Genomic DNA, 15819 nt, shown 5'->3' on the forward strand with positions numbered 1-15819 from the left:
ACCTTTATTGTATTCCGATCCAATTTATGAAAAGCGTAAACAAAGACGCCATTAACCCGACCATAGACATTTTAGTGATGTGAAAACGTAGAACCTATTGCAAAATAATTAATCTGTTCAATAAATCGATTATTTATGAATTGAATATCAAAGTATTTTTGTCTTTTTTATTATTTACAATACTTGATTTTAATTCCAAAGACAGTTTTTTTCAATTATAAAAGCAGCAACTATTTTTTAATTTTAAGGAAAGTAAAATAAAATCGCTTATTCATCCGCGCATTAATCGATTTTTAAATGTAAAATTTTCCACCATCTCTACGCTAGCCTATGCTTCTACAGATTATACACATATTTCAATTAAAAAATAACGTCAGATTTTTGACGAAGATTTTCAAATGAAAAATAAATTGAAATCAAAGTGAATTTTGGCGAAAATAGTGATTAGACATCTAGTTAAAAAACACGAATTATAGATAAATGTGTTATTGATTCGATCCAGTGGGTGTTTACATGAATTTTGAATGAAATCGGTTTGTTAACACTTTTAATAAATTACGTAATACCTACTGAATAATACCCAAGAAAAAACATAAAAATGTCAAGCAGTCTCAGAGGAAATTTGTTACAAACACTGTGACATGAAAATTTTAATATTAGAGGTATGGAGAGAGCGATGCTCGGGATCACCCTTCGTGTCCGGAAGCGTTACGAAAGCGGATCCGAAATAAGACCTATGAAGAATGAGACCTAAGAAAGACGCCATGGCTGTCCTAGCAAGGAAAAAGCGGACATGGGCAGGACACATTGCAAGAATGGACGAGAGTCGCTTTAAAAGACCTTGAAATGGAGACCCAGGGTGTATATTCGGAGGCGTAGCAGACCACCGCAGCGCTGGATGGACGACATTAGGCGGCATGAAAATACTGGATGAGACGGGCACAAGATCGCCAAGAGTGGAAGAAGAGGAAACAGAGAGGCCTACATCTAGGATTGGATATCCAAAAGGCTGATGATGATGATGAAGGAGAAGTTTTGAGAGCACCGAATAGAAGTTACACAGCTGCGATTTAGCTTTTGAGGTAGCGAGGAGCGAGGGTTAAAGAGAATGCCGTTAAGAAGGTGGAGATGTGAGAGTTACGGCGAAGGCGGATTGGGAGCCAAGTGACCTGTGATCGAAAGTTAGGGACATGATCGAACTTACGTGGATCAAATATAAACCGAATGCATAGATTTTGAATACGCTCAAGCTTATTAAGCTGCTCTTCTAAGAGATCGGGATAACAAATGTCAGCAATAGTCAAAATAGGGTTCAGTGACGTTTGAGCAAGCGCTACCTTGTAGCAAAAGGTCGGGAATTCTGAAGTGGTCTTAAAGATCTTATAAAATATATCGTCTCTATAAAGATAATCATTTTAAATAATAATATAAAGTAAAATGAATAAAAAAATGGATGTTCAGTGTTTTGTTATTTTTATAGGATGTCATCGTTCATACTCGTAGCGCTCCGTTCCTCATTCAGTCATAGACCACATCCCCACACACTAACACCCTACAATAAGTTAGTTATTTTATATTTAACTAGCAAAATATTTTACTTAAAATAATTGATACGGCAAAACAACGTTTGCGGGTCAGCTATTCTTCTAATATATAAAATTCTCGTGTCACAGTGATTGTAACAAAAGTCGTCCGAAACAGCTTGACCAATTTTTTTTTTTTTTTCTGTGTATATTCGGTAGGTCTGATATGCCACCCCAAATTTTTGTTTTTATTTTTTGGATTATTTTTTATTTTTTATGATTTGGCTCTAATATAAATACAACTCTAATTTTTAACCTTTCTACCACCAACCCCCATTTTTTTAAAATAGCGATATTAGTACTTTAATAATTTCAACCCTTGGTGGTCGATAACTGATCAAATCACCCAATCAGTTATCCCCGCTAGGTGTCTACCGGCGTCACTCTCACACAACTGTCAAATCGATTGGTTTCAATCGTTCCAGATCATTCGGTTAATTGTAGTACCATCTCAATGATATGCCTACCATATTTCATCAAAATCTGTATAAATAATTATTAATGTTTATTTCAGACATACTTAGTCCACACATGTATGTAAATGTGTTAGTAAGTATATAACCCGACTTAGTTTTTTTTTGTATCTAGGTAGATTATCATAATAAACTATTGAACTTAATATTTTTTGTATTCATTTCATTACTTACGTTAATAAAATCCTACTTTAAAAGTTTAGTTAAAAATTAACACGACATTCATTTTCTGTAAGGCGGTACGAAGTTCGACGGGTCAGCTAGTAGTATAATATATATAAATTCGTATTTACGGACGATATCAATATTTTCGATTTTTACAGAGTTTTCTCATCATAATATCCAAGAAGTTGAATAGTACAAGCACCCTTAAAGGTATCTCCATTTTATTTGATAGCATTTTGTAATAAATTAATTTGGTTCCATTTTGCCTTAGGGAATGTTAGAACGATCCTTTTGAAACCGAATTTTTTAAATGTTCCATTTTTAAACATTCAATCGCACCGTCACGGCAAAATAGTTCAGTGACCAATTGCGACCGTTGTTTGCGAGGACGTAACTTTTTAATTTTTCATCTCGCACCCGAGGCAACGGCTTCGGTCGACAATCTGCCTGATTACTTCGCGAGTTCTGTTTTAAGATTGAAAAGTTATTACAATATACTTTTATACTTGGAACATACTATCAGGGGGATAGGATTGGAAGTTTTTAAATGCGTTAACGACGAAGACGTCGAAAGTTTACCATGAAACCTGAAATTTTAATATAAATAATATTATACAACGTTAGAGCATTTTGTACACTCGAACCAACTGAATCGTGACTCTTTGTGGAAACTTTTCATAAAATAAAATCGTACTTAGTGACATCGCATTGCTAGACAGGGAATTTATTATGACACTTACTGTGAGAACGTTCTACGGTGGGTCAGAAATCAGAGATAATACACCCATACAGTACAACCATAATATTAATGTCGCTCGTGGCTCGTCCGTTTACTTCGTTTTCCTGAAAATTCATATTAGAAAGAAAAAGAAAACCGATCTTCTGTTTCAGGTTTTAAATTAAGTAGTTTAATTCTATACTCTTGTTAAATTTTAACCATTTCTCTGTCTCTTACATATGTCTGCTAAGGAATGGAATTCGCAACCGTCGTCTGTGTTTCCGGATAAATACAATCTAAGGCTCTTCAAGGCTAGAGTGAATAGGCTGTTACTGAACCGGTGAGATACACCTTTGGCCTCATCTGCACTTAACATCAGGTTCAGTTTTATATAAAAAAAAGAATCCGTAACATACGTTTTATTTTCGTACAAGTATTTAGACGAGGCAGAGGAAGACCAAGATTGACCTATTTTGACCAGGTGAAGGAGAAACTGGGTGCTGTGTCGTATCAGGAAGTCAAACAGCTGGCCGAAGACCGTGCGGAGTGGCGGTTACTGCACCGACAAAAGCGTAGCTCTTAAATTTAAGAAGAAGTGGACTTCGCCTACATAAAATTTACTAGTAGCTAATTATGTGTCATCATCATCACCTTTTTGCTCGTTTTCTTCACATCCTTCTTACTTATCAGCCGTAGCAACTCACTTCACACACATCACCTTCATTCGAGCGATCCTTTAAAAATACATGCAAACGATCTCAACCCCATTGCCTTTACACAGCACGGCCAAACCACGTTTTGTCATCTTGGTAATCAGTTTTTAAATTTTCAAAAGGCACTTTAACGTTTGAATTTTTCAACGCCTACTTAGGAGCCGAGAACACCTGTCGTAAATACGGTAGAGTGGAAAGAACAAGAATCCTGGAAGAGACATAAATTCAAGAATATTTTGAGAATAAAAGTGTGGGTCATATTATAGCACGGAGAATAGAAGCGCATCGTAGGAAGTCCACCTAAGAGATGGATGTATTATGATGATGATAATGAAAAGTGTAGTTTATTATTATTATTTTTTGTATTTTTTTTTCTTTAATTGTATAATATAGTTTTTAAGTATTTTATTTGTAATTATATTACTTATTATGAAAAAATGACTTTCTGCCAAGTTTCTTGCGGCGCATTCTTCTTGGCAATGATGGTCTTTCTGAAAGCGCTGGTAGTTTAAAAAAATGACGTGTAAAAGTGCCCATTGCGGCCTATTTACTGAATAAATCATTTGAAATTTGAATTGTAGGTGTGTCAGCTTTGACGCAGGACTGGAATTTTCTTATTTAGTAAAGTCTAAGCTGAAGTGGAACTGGGCTGGCCACGTTTGCCGCATGCCGGATGAGTTGTGGGCAAAGATAACCACCGAGTGGACATCCATGAACTCGAGAAGGTGACCTGGCAGACCAAGACGGCGATTGCGAAAAAACTGGACTACTTCTTGAAGGACTGGCCCTTATATACAGGGGAGAGAGAGCAGTGGAAGTATCGGGGGGAGGCCTTTGCTCACCAGTGGGACAGAATATGATAATAGATGATAATAGAAAGAGACTCCATACTTTACTATAATTATTATAAATGCGAAAGTGTGTTTGTGTGTTTGTCCGTCTTTCACGACGTAACGGAGCGACGGATTAACGTGATTTTTGGCAAAGAGATGGTTTATGGACCCGAGAGTCACGCATCTCTTATGATATTGACAGCTGTCACGTGACACGATTCAATGGGCATTGTACACAACTAGTATACGTGTGATACAACGTGAGGATTTGGAGTTACCACTTGTATTAATTTCATTCTCACTCATTTGAAGACCAGATAGCCCAGTGGTTAGAGAACCTGACTATGGAGCTTGAGGTCCCGGGTTCGATCCCCGATCGTGGCACATATTTGTGTGAATAACACGAAAATTGTTTTCGAATCGAATTGATTGAGATTTGTTTTCGAAGTGTAATTATTATTTAAGTACATTTACATTGAATCATTTGTTCCATTTACTCGTTTTTTTTTGCAATCAGTACTTCATGTAGCTGTGTGTGGAATCATTCACTTCAAGTCTCGTGGCACTGTCTATAGCTTGCGAAGTGACTGATGAACTATATCCACATATCAAACATACAAACTGAAACATAGATGCACAGAAAAACCAGAAAAAGAGACCAGCGCTGGGAATCGAACCCAGGTCCTCAGCATTCCGTGCTGCGTGCTATACCTCTATACGACAAATGGACAGGAGTACAGACACAAATTTCTCCTATGCACCACATATCGCAGCTTGTTTGTTTTCTTATTTAGTCACTTAAGCAGCGACACTAGCGACATCTATGTTGTAGCCCTCATCGAGAAACTTTCAACACTCCATTCTAACCGCCCACCCGGACAAGAGATGTCGCTATTAAGCAATCTAAAAGATTGGTTTTTGGAGTCTTTTTGAATTTTTTATTTCAACTCCAAATTTTGCTACTTTTACGGTCATCCCGTAAAATACATATCGAAAATACACCAACAAAATTTGGAGTTGAAATAAAAAATACAAAAAGACTCCAAAAGCCAATCTTAATTTTACGAGTGTTCGATTTTGTTTTTTTTTACGCTTTTTCAACTAACTTAAACAGTCTGATGATGGCATTACGCATTGACCAATGCGCATGCTCGCACCAAGCGCCATCTAGAAAACGAGAGGGAGTGAAGCTGGTGTCGTGGTGTGTCCGGCCAGTTCAAAAGATTCGTCCTTTGCTAACAAAGACTAAAACGTGTGCTGTGTGTGTAATTCGTGTTTATTTTTCATCAAGAACAAAAACTTTTAATTTGTTGGAGTGTTTTCACTGACCCTGGCGCCAGGTTTCAAGAAGTCGTCCACTACAAGTTCGCAGATGCATCAGAACCGAGCTCGAACAGGTCAGTGTGCTTGCATTATATTTGCCGGAATCAGACTAATCAAAACATTTTCTTATTTAATAGCTCTCTTCGGCGAGATCCTCTCGACCCAAATGTACTAGACACCCTCTGTGCTGATATAACGAGTATATCCACATAGCTCGCTGGCGCACTAGCTCTTTTCGGATCCAAATGTATAAGTAAAACAAAAGTAGATATACTTTATCCCACGGAATAGTTGTGTAACCTACTTAACACAAGTGAGTGATGTATGGGTGACGTATCAGGGAAATAAAGAAAAATGCTGGCGTGGCTCACTAAAGATCGAGTAGAGAATCGAATGCAACGGCAAGCGAGCTTCCGAAGATATACTAAATGCTATTGTTGCCATAAGTTTTATTAAATAGCCTAACCTAATTAGAAATGTGGAAAACCACATCAGACTCCGTCCATCCGTTTGAGATGCAATGCAAGACACACTCAAACACACACTACAATGCTACATACAGACAATGGCGTCAAAATTATATCACCTTTTTTGCGTCACTGGTTATTATTTACTATAGGTAATTACATACAAAAACTGATAGAAAGATTGTCAGATTATCTTATTTCATTTTTCCAGAGTATAGAACTCAGACCAAATATACACGAACGCTTAATCTGTTAGAAGTAAATCGGATATTTACTTCTAAAAATAAACTACGCGAAATCCTATTCAAATCATAAGCTGTAAAAAAAGGTCGTGGATTGTTGAATTCCGTTTTGCTTATCAAAGTGGAGATGCTCGTGTAGGACGGAAATAGAGGAACAGTTGGGAAGCAAATTGAAGCTGGTTGAAGGACCTTATTCACAACTCTTTGGTAAGGCCCTGGTTACGAATAAATAATAAGTCAGGAATTGTAACTGATCTGCCCTATTGTCTACCCTAAAGTTATGTGTCCATGAAATTTTTTTGTAGTGATTTCTGGTGTGCAATTAAGAATATTTGTAATGTATTGTGTAACTGCGTTAGAAAAATGGCCTCTAGTAGGTGGGGCTTAATAACCGTGTTCTGCGTGTCGTTTGTCGTGCATCTGACATTGCACCACGCGCGCAAACCAATCCCTCCTTTTTGTTTCTGAATTTTAACCAATCAACAAGCACGCATTTGCAACCTCGAAAATGGTTCATATTTGAATCCTATGTCGTTTTGGTTCAAAGTATGGCCACTTTTTGTGTGGATATTGTTCTGACTGAGTTACGCTTTCTGACTTATTATTTATTCATAGGGTCCTGGTCTTTTATGTAACAGATAATATATTTATCTGACTTAATTATACTATAGTTAGAACAAAATGTGTGGGTATTTTAAATATCCAGTAGCAGAGCTCCCTCCTAAGCAAAATGTACCAGTTTGGTGTCATTTTCGATGGTTAGTGACATAAATCGGCAGACATAAAATTAGGATTTTCAGACTTTTCATAATAGGTTGTAGCTTTTCTTATAGCGAGCTAGCTAGCTACCTTAATTCCAAATTTGAAGTTTTCATGACAAAGGGAAATTATTCCTAAAAGAAAGGGATCTCTTCCAGCTAACATAGCTTTAATTGGCTTGCTTCCACCTTGGTACCTAAGCGATTCAATTTTCATCTGCACCTAGTTCTACTGAGAACGGAAATAGTAGGACTTCAATATAAAGTAGTGTATTTAAATTATGCATGCAAAGAAGTTTATTTTGCATTGCATCTCAGATCGACATGCAAAGTGAATTGAATAATATTGCGCTCATTTGCCTTGTAGAGTATACAACTAACGTTGGGGTACACGTTACTAAAATATACACTCCGTGAGCTGTTAAAAAAAACCTTCGGATTTTAGAAGCATGCTTCGGGTATTCACGATGACACGCGATCGTGATGTGTGGTTCTGTTCTGTTAAAAACTAGCAAAACTTTTCAAAGTTACCGTAAAAAGTTATGTAAAGAATAACCATCAGTACAAAATAAACCTTAGTGTAATAATATTACGCTTCTTTATCTTTTTCTAATTTTAATACAATATGAATTCTTCCATCGTTAATTTAAATTGAGAACACCCCGCCTTTATTTGGAAGTATATAGAGCTGTTGTTATACTGTATCTACTTCTCTTAGGTATGTCAAATGAATTTTTTTGGTCCGCTGTTTAATATTTTTTTAATGTACTTTGCGAAATCCCCGTTGCTTCTATAACTCGGTCTTGAACCTTATTAATTTACGATCAATACTTTTCATAAAACTTTCAGCTTCTTTACAAAATATTTATATACATTATAAACAATTTCCCGTGATTGGCTATTTACAGAAATACCCTGTTTAAGTTGACTCGCCATGGAAATCAATTTCCAAAAAATAACAAACTAAATAAATATGTAACTGCTCTATACTCATTATTGCATGGAAAAATAAAAAAAAAACAAAGTACACATTAACAGAAAAAAGTACAAAGGCAAACTTATCCCTAATAAGGGATCTCTTCCAGCTAACCTAACTGAAAAAGAAGATACAAAGGCGAACTTGCCTATCCATTAACTATTTTAAATGTTCTTCAGATTTGTGAAATAAATAAAATAAATAATAAATTGTGATAGACAGACATGTTTCGATAAATTTCGATGCCTCGAGAGGGTTTTAGATAAATACAGATTTCCTCACGATTTTTTCCGAAAAGCTGATGGGTTCCACAAAACTTGGAGGCAGCCTGGACTCAGACCCACGAATCCCTACGTGAGAGGCCGTAGGTCATACCACTGAGCTACCAGGCAATTTAACTGGCATTATACGAAATTATCATATTTACGCCATTTCCTCCAAAATTACCATACATATAAAACACCGTAATATAGCTAAGTTATATCAAGTAGCGGCTTCAGTCGTAACTTTTTTATTTTCAGTTCATATTTCAGCTACGTGGGATTAGCGAAAGAATTTTAATTAAAAAAATGTAATAATATGCACGAAGGAATTCGTGGAGAGACTACAGAGAAGTATCCGGATATAATAATGTCTGATGATAAAGGTGTACAGTCAACCAATATGATTAATAGCTGCCACCTTAAAACCTTATCATTCTACAAATACGTTTTGACGACCGGATGGACAATTAGTGGTTAGAGAAGCTGACTACGGAGCTTGAGGTCCCGGGTTCGATTCCCGGCCGGGGCAGATATATGTATGAATAATACGAATGTTTGTTCTCGGGTCTTGGATATTGTGTTTTTTTTGTATAAGTATGTTTATCCGTTACCTAGTATCCATAGTACAAGCTTTTCTTAGTTTGGGACTAGATCAATTGGTCTCAAGTCAAGTGTCCCATGATATTTATTATTACATATTATTATTGTTATTAATATTATAAATTAAAAGTTTGTGAGATGTGTGTGTGGTGTACAAAAATTGAACTGTTTATTAGTTTAGTATACTTCAATTGTACCTTTAAATTATTTTCGTTATTTTTATAGTTTATTCCAAACAAATAAAAAAAATATGGCATTAACATAATGTACTTAGTATGTATGTATGTTAATGAACTAAAATAATTACTTTGCTCATCCGCGACATTATAGCTACTACGACATTAATGCAAGACAAGTATGCTACAAACAAATAACTTACAAGCTTCCCATGTCAGCAACTGTAGAGTTATCCTCATCTGAAACAGAAATAAAACGTGTTACAAAACCTATAACAAGTAAACAGTCTTAATAAATATCCACAATCCTTCTGTTTTTAGTACAAACTTTTTTATTACAAACTTTTATTTAGCTTGCCCTGTTTATTTATTTATTTAGGTTAAGTTTTGGAAGTTAAATTTGACCCACTTTCTTGAAATTTATCATGCTTATGTAAATCTGGTGATAATATAATAATCTGTCAATAAAATCCTGGTGGTCCGGCCATTATCGTCTCCGTAGAACGGTACTCCTGAACGGTTATTGGCATAGACTTGGAATTTGTTAAGAAATACTCTAATATAATGTAGTTTAGATGACAATGCAAAAGTACAGTCAGCAAAAAAAGCTTGTCTTTAAAATGTTTTTTTTTTTAACCGAAACTTATACACCCTATATCATTATAATTATTATTATCCTGCATTTTACGTTGACGATACATTATATCTCCAAACCTTGAAAGGAGATTACTTAGCACCCCAAGTTGACGTTGATACATGATAAATGACTATCCCACAAGATAAAAATATTTTACAAGAAACAATCTTTTGTTAGAAAATCACTTTTAGGGTCAATTTTCACCAAAACGAAACAGGACGCTGCTTGTTTTATTTCGAAAATACGTCAAGGGTATAGATAGGGTATAATGACGTGCTATCGTATTTTATTGGAAAAGTTCATATTTATCTTGCTACGGTATTTGACTTCTCCTGAATTTGCTATATCCTATACGTTATTATGAAAATATCGATATACAAACAATGTTTAGCGTAAAGAAAATTTAATTTGGTTGAAAATTGGATTTATGGTGATTTTTTGAAAAAAATGTCTCTGTCTAAAATACTTTTCTCTATGCAATATTTAGTAGGTACGGCGCTACTTGCGTGTGATATCACATGCAAGTATATCTTTCTCTAACTTTTTGACAAAAATTTCTCGTACCATTTTGTCGGCATGGTTGTTACATTATATAGGTACGTGCAAAATTACAGCTTTCTAGCGCTGATGTCATTGAGCAAACCCGCGGACGGACAAACAGACAGAATTACAGCTTTCTAGCGCTGATGTCATTGAGCAAACCCGCGGACGGACAAACAGACAGACATGGCGAAACTTTAAGGGTTTTGTTTTTGCCATTCTGGCAACGGAACCCTAAAAAACTGTCAATAACGAAGATAGCCCTCATTTCATTTCCACTCTTTAATGTTGAACTGCAGTATTCATAGCAACATTTACTGATGTTTTACAGGCTGGCTTACACCCCCGACATTTGACATGAGTATAATTAAACCCCGAGCATTTCATGTCGGGAAATGCGGGGTTGTTTTTGGAAAATGTCTGTTTGTTGATTTCGATGTTATTGCGGTTTTATAAGCCTGTATAATGACCTTTGGGCGATTGTGGGCCAGTCTACTATTTTACCGACACTTTGGGCGTCTCCTGCGTTACCAAAATTGTCTCTGGCGTTACCAAAAAATCGTACTTCCAACAATATATTTCACGTTTTAATAGGTTGAACTTACGGTGGATGCCATGTATTCATGTACCCCATCTATTAAATTACAGAAAAAACATGTTTACTTACAAAAATCTGCAATTGTTTGAAAAATGTCGCGGACAGATTAGTGTCGGTAAAAAAGTTGATTGGCCCTTGTAAAACATACTCGAAATTGTTGCGTTTGTTTGGTTCATTATTGTTTAATCATTGCGTCTATTTTTTTTATTTATTTTTGTCTTCGGACACAAAATAGGAAAAATAAAACTCGCATTATAATACAATTACATAAAAATTTACCAAAAAAGTTTCCACAGATTATTAGTTCCCAATAATACAATTTCAAACGGATGAGAAAAGAACATGCCCATGATATTAATAATCATTAATATTTATTTTGTAAATGTTTTCTTGGTAAAAAAAATGTTTTATTTTTTTGAATGCTTGTCCAAAAACGACTTTTTGGGTTTAGACCGTCTATAGGGTCTTAGCCAGTCTGTAAGATAGAACTTTGAGCTTTCCTGTGTTTCTAGCAGTCTTTAGTTAATCGACATCACTGAGAAAAGCTATGCTAGTGTAGCTAAGCTATTCTCGACACCTCCTACGTATACTGGTACAAGTGCATAATCATAAATTTACAGGAGAGCTGTTCAAAGGTTCAAAAACCTGTAACTTTCTCATTTGGTGATATAACTTTTCAAATTTTGCATTAGTTCCAAAGAAAATATTGGCTTTCTACCTGTATTCATGGAATTTTATTTTTTTTTATAGTTTTTGAGAAAATGGCAGATACACTACTATACGCGTATTTTACATCTTGTAGTTGTGCGGTATACTGAGCTAATTACCACTTGCTCCAGTATACGGCGTAATGCGTAGATTACTGATCTAACGATATTTTTATATTGTATATGAATTTTTAGATGAAATACTTATATGGCTTGCAATGAACAATAAAAAGATGCTCTTTTACCTTCATCTATTGATTTATAAACGTTTTTATCACTTGCATCATTATACGCTAACATTAGCATGCCACTTGTACCAATATACCGCTAGTAATGTTTTAAACGTGCTATACAAAATACAGAAATATACCTTTATAAAAAACCTCACTTGAAATATAAATGGTTTTTATTAAGAAAAGTAATTGTATTAAGTGCTTTAAATTAATGGAAGCACATTCAATTGATTCGTATTCCTGTTCAAATGTGTACTCATATTTTATTGTGAAAGGTTCCTCATGTGATACATATATCGCATCGCACCCATTTGTATCCACATAACGGTTTAGCTTTTTGTGCCTCTTCAGGGTTCCGTACCCAAAGGGTATAAACGGAAACCCTACTACTTTATACTACTTCGCTGTCCGTTCGTCTGTCACCAGGCTGTATCTCATGAACCATGATAGTTAGACAGTTGAAATTTTCACAGATTATGTATAACTGTAGTCGATATAATATATATATAACAAAAAATAAATCAGAATAAATATTTAAGGGGGCCCCCTACAACAAATGTTTTTTTTGCAATTTTTTTTGCTAATCCTAATGAAGTTGTATAGATGGTACGGAACCCTTCGTGCGCGAGTCTGATTGGCACTTTGCTTAAGACAAGCTTTGACATGAAATATTGAGTCAAAGTCAAAATATCTTTATTCAATTTAGATTGTAACAAGCACTTATAAATGTCAAAAAATTTACCACCGGTTCGTAAAAACCTCTGTTGAGAAGAGTCTGGCAATAAACCTGGGTATATTTTGTAAACAGATTTACAATCATATTTTAGTGATATCTATACATCACAAGTATTTAACACAACTACATATTTAAAACAGTTCTCAATTCGCTATTTGGAGTAAGCACTCGCCAATGCGGATCGGAATTATTTCCAAATTTCCCTATCCATGATATAATCATTAATTTTAATAATACGCCTTATATATTAATGTCTTCTTGACAATAGATTTAAATTTTCTGTCTGTTTCTGAGTCTTGGGAAACTTCTATAACTTCATACGGTTTACCCGTTTTCGCCATATACATAGCCAGGTACCATTTCTTAGGTGTGTATAAAAAAATGTGTATAGGGTGTTATTAAAACCCTGTATTATACTTTAAACCACATTAGGGCTACTAATTACTAATATGGTCCAAGTAGAAAAATACTGTGATTCGAAAAAAAAGTTTTGTATGGAAGTGGAGTCGCAAGAAGACTTCTAATTTCGATGTTTTCCCACTTATATCGTATTAGTAATCAGTAGCCCTAATATGGGTTACAGTATAGTACAGGATTTTTTTTTATCAACCTGTAGGTATATTGAAATTTACTGTTCTCATTTTAATTTACTGTTTTCTTTTTGGGGATGCTCAACTACCAAAATGCAATGTAATACTGCAATGTTATATTTCTAGCACGCGTACATGTAGGTATAGCCGAGGAAATTGAATCACGTACTGGTACTGGGGTGGAACCGTTGTACTACCAATGTTATGTTGACATCCCATACATTTGCCAAAGAAATCATAGCGAAATAGATCACGAAAAGGTTTCACATTGGATTTAGTTTCCATGACTGTCTATGAGAAATACGGCTATTGTGGTCTTGCCAAACCAAAACATGATTTTTTTATATATACTATCAAATTATGTGCTCGTAGAACAGTTTAAACGGTCCGCACGCAGCGACGGCTAGCGCATACACTGAGGCAACTGCCAGTTACACTCGACTTCCCCGGCCCGCGACAATGTCGGTGCCGCGTATAGTGGTGCATGTCGGTTGCCTCAGTATACGTTGTACCGATTAGCAAAACGGTGTTAGATGCATTCATATACGTCACTTTATTTCTAAAACTAATAGGAATATCCGTCCAAATTTTTTGTGGTAGGTAAATAAGGAAATATTAATCACAAAAATGCAAAAAACTAAAAATCAGAAATTTGTCACTTGTACCAGTATACGTAGGAGGTATCGTTCTAACTGTCGCTAACTTGATTTAACTCTCGCATATCTAACTTTAAACGGAACTGTTCCCAAATAAGTGCGGCTCCCACAAAGGTGAACTGCTGCTTAAGATTTCACGCCCCTTGGAAATGGACCCATAAATTCAATGCTGTCAGTTCAGAACTGGAAATCTGGAATCTAGATACGCCAGGAAATACCTAAGGAATTGTTTTTGGCACTGATTTTACTGCGTATTTCTATAGTGTAGCGTTTTTGGGGACCTTGGCACCGTTTTGGACATTTGAAGTAATATATAAGCAGTTATTGTTTTATTTATTTATTTGTTGCTGTTTATCTCACTGTCTATATTAAGTTTAGACGTATATTTTATTTACGATATAATTATGTATGTATTCGTAGATGTACTTCTGTTACGTTTTAATTTTCTCATCTACTTTTGATGCACCACCTGTTGTAAACTAGTCCTTCCTTCTTTCTGTAAAAGAAAGAAAGAAAGAAAGAAAGAAGACATTTATTCACTTACACAGAAGACAAACATATACAGCAAAATTAACACAAATAAAATAAAAAAATAAAAATTAAAAAATTACAGAAAAACACATGAAAATATTTAATACAATATACACAATGATGTGTGTCCCCGCGAAAGTGAAACGGTCGCTGACTCAGCATTATGCTGAAGCGTTAAACGCCTGCAGCGCTAATTTTCTGCCAGAACCGTCTGTGACTCACGGAACAAAAAAGGTTGCCTGGAAGAGATCGCCCTTAAGCGATAAGGCCGCCTATTGCTTACCTTGTATTTTTTTTTCTGTGTACCAGTTTTCTGTATCGCTTACTATTTCTGGTGTACAATAAAGAGTCTTTGTATTGTATTGTATTAAAACGATATGTTTAGTGAGTTTTCAAAAGTTTATACTGAAACAAATAAAGTTTGGAATGTTTTATCAATATAAACACAAATGGCCATAAACGGTACTTCCACCCTAATACTTAATCATAATAATAATTTTATTTATTCAGACAATCCAAAAAATTTGTTAGTATTTCCTTAAGACTATGTTAGTAATTATAGCTAGCCAGTGAAAGGGTATTTTTAATTAGGTGTTGCATAATTGAGCACTCATTTCTTACAGCTAATGTCTTCAGGAGACTGTTTGGGCTGCCACGTATCCTAATTAAAAGTGATGCCATCTTTTTATAATAACTGGTGAAGTATCTTTGGTTGTCAGAGATTTTAGACTATCTATGCAATAACCCGCCTGCCCAGTCGGGTAAAAAGAGGGGTGCTTGAGGCAGCGTTTCCACCAATAATGGGCGCGGATGTGTTGCTAGGAATGTGTTTTTCATTAACCCCCCACGCAAAAAGAGGGGTGTTATAATTTGACCGCTATGTGTGTCTGTGTGTCTGTGTGTGTGTCTATATGTCTGTTTGTGGCACCGTAGCTCCTGAATGGGTGACCCGATTTGAATGCGGTTTTTTTATTTGATAGCTGGTTTCCTAGCTATGGTTCTTAGACATGATTTCTCAAAATCAGTTCAGCCGTTTTTGAGATATTGAACTTTGAAGTGACAAAGTCGGGGTTTTCCAACTTTTAATTGGTTAGGTTGTATAATATTATCTACATGTTAATCTTATGATATGAATTACTTGATTAAGGGGCTGTTTCACCATCCATTGATTAGTGTTAACTGGCGGTTAGGTGTGATGCCGTCTCTATTTGTTTTGTTCGAATAGACTGAGACGGCATCACATTTAACCGTCGGTCAACACTAATCAATGGATGGTGAAACAGCCCCTAAGCCATCTAAGA

The 15819-nt window shown here is 35.4% G+C and overlaps 1 protein-coding gene across 1 annotated transcript in view; it reads right to left on the reverse strand.

Annotated features, from left to right (window-relative positions):
- Positions 1 to 15819, reverse strand: part of LOC141440176 (cell adhesion molecule Dscam1-like) — a 267224-nt gene that overhangs the window by 152627 nt on the left and 98778 nt on the right. The window contains exon 6 of the mRNA XM_074104637.1: positions 9494 to 9530. Within this exon, the coding sequence (XP_073960738.1) occupies positions 9494 to 9530 (37 nt within the window). The remainder of the gene's footprint in view (positions 1 to 9493; positions 9531 to 15819) is intronic.

The sequence above is a fragment of the Choristoneura fumiferana genome, chromosome 22, assembly GCF_025370935.1.
Source record: "Choristoneura fumiferana chromosome 22, NRCan_CFum_1, whole genome shotgun sequence".
Taxonomy (NCBI): domain Eukaryota; kingdom Metazoa; phylum Arthropoda; class Insecta; order Lepidoptera; family Tortricidae; genus Choristoneura; species Choristoneura fumiferana.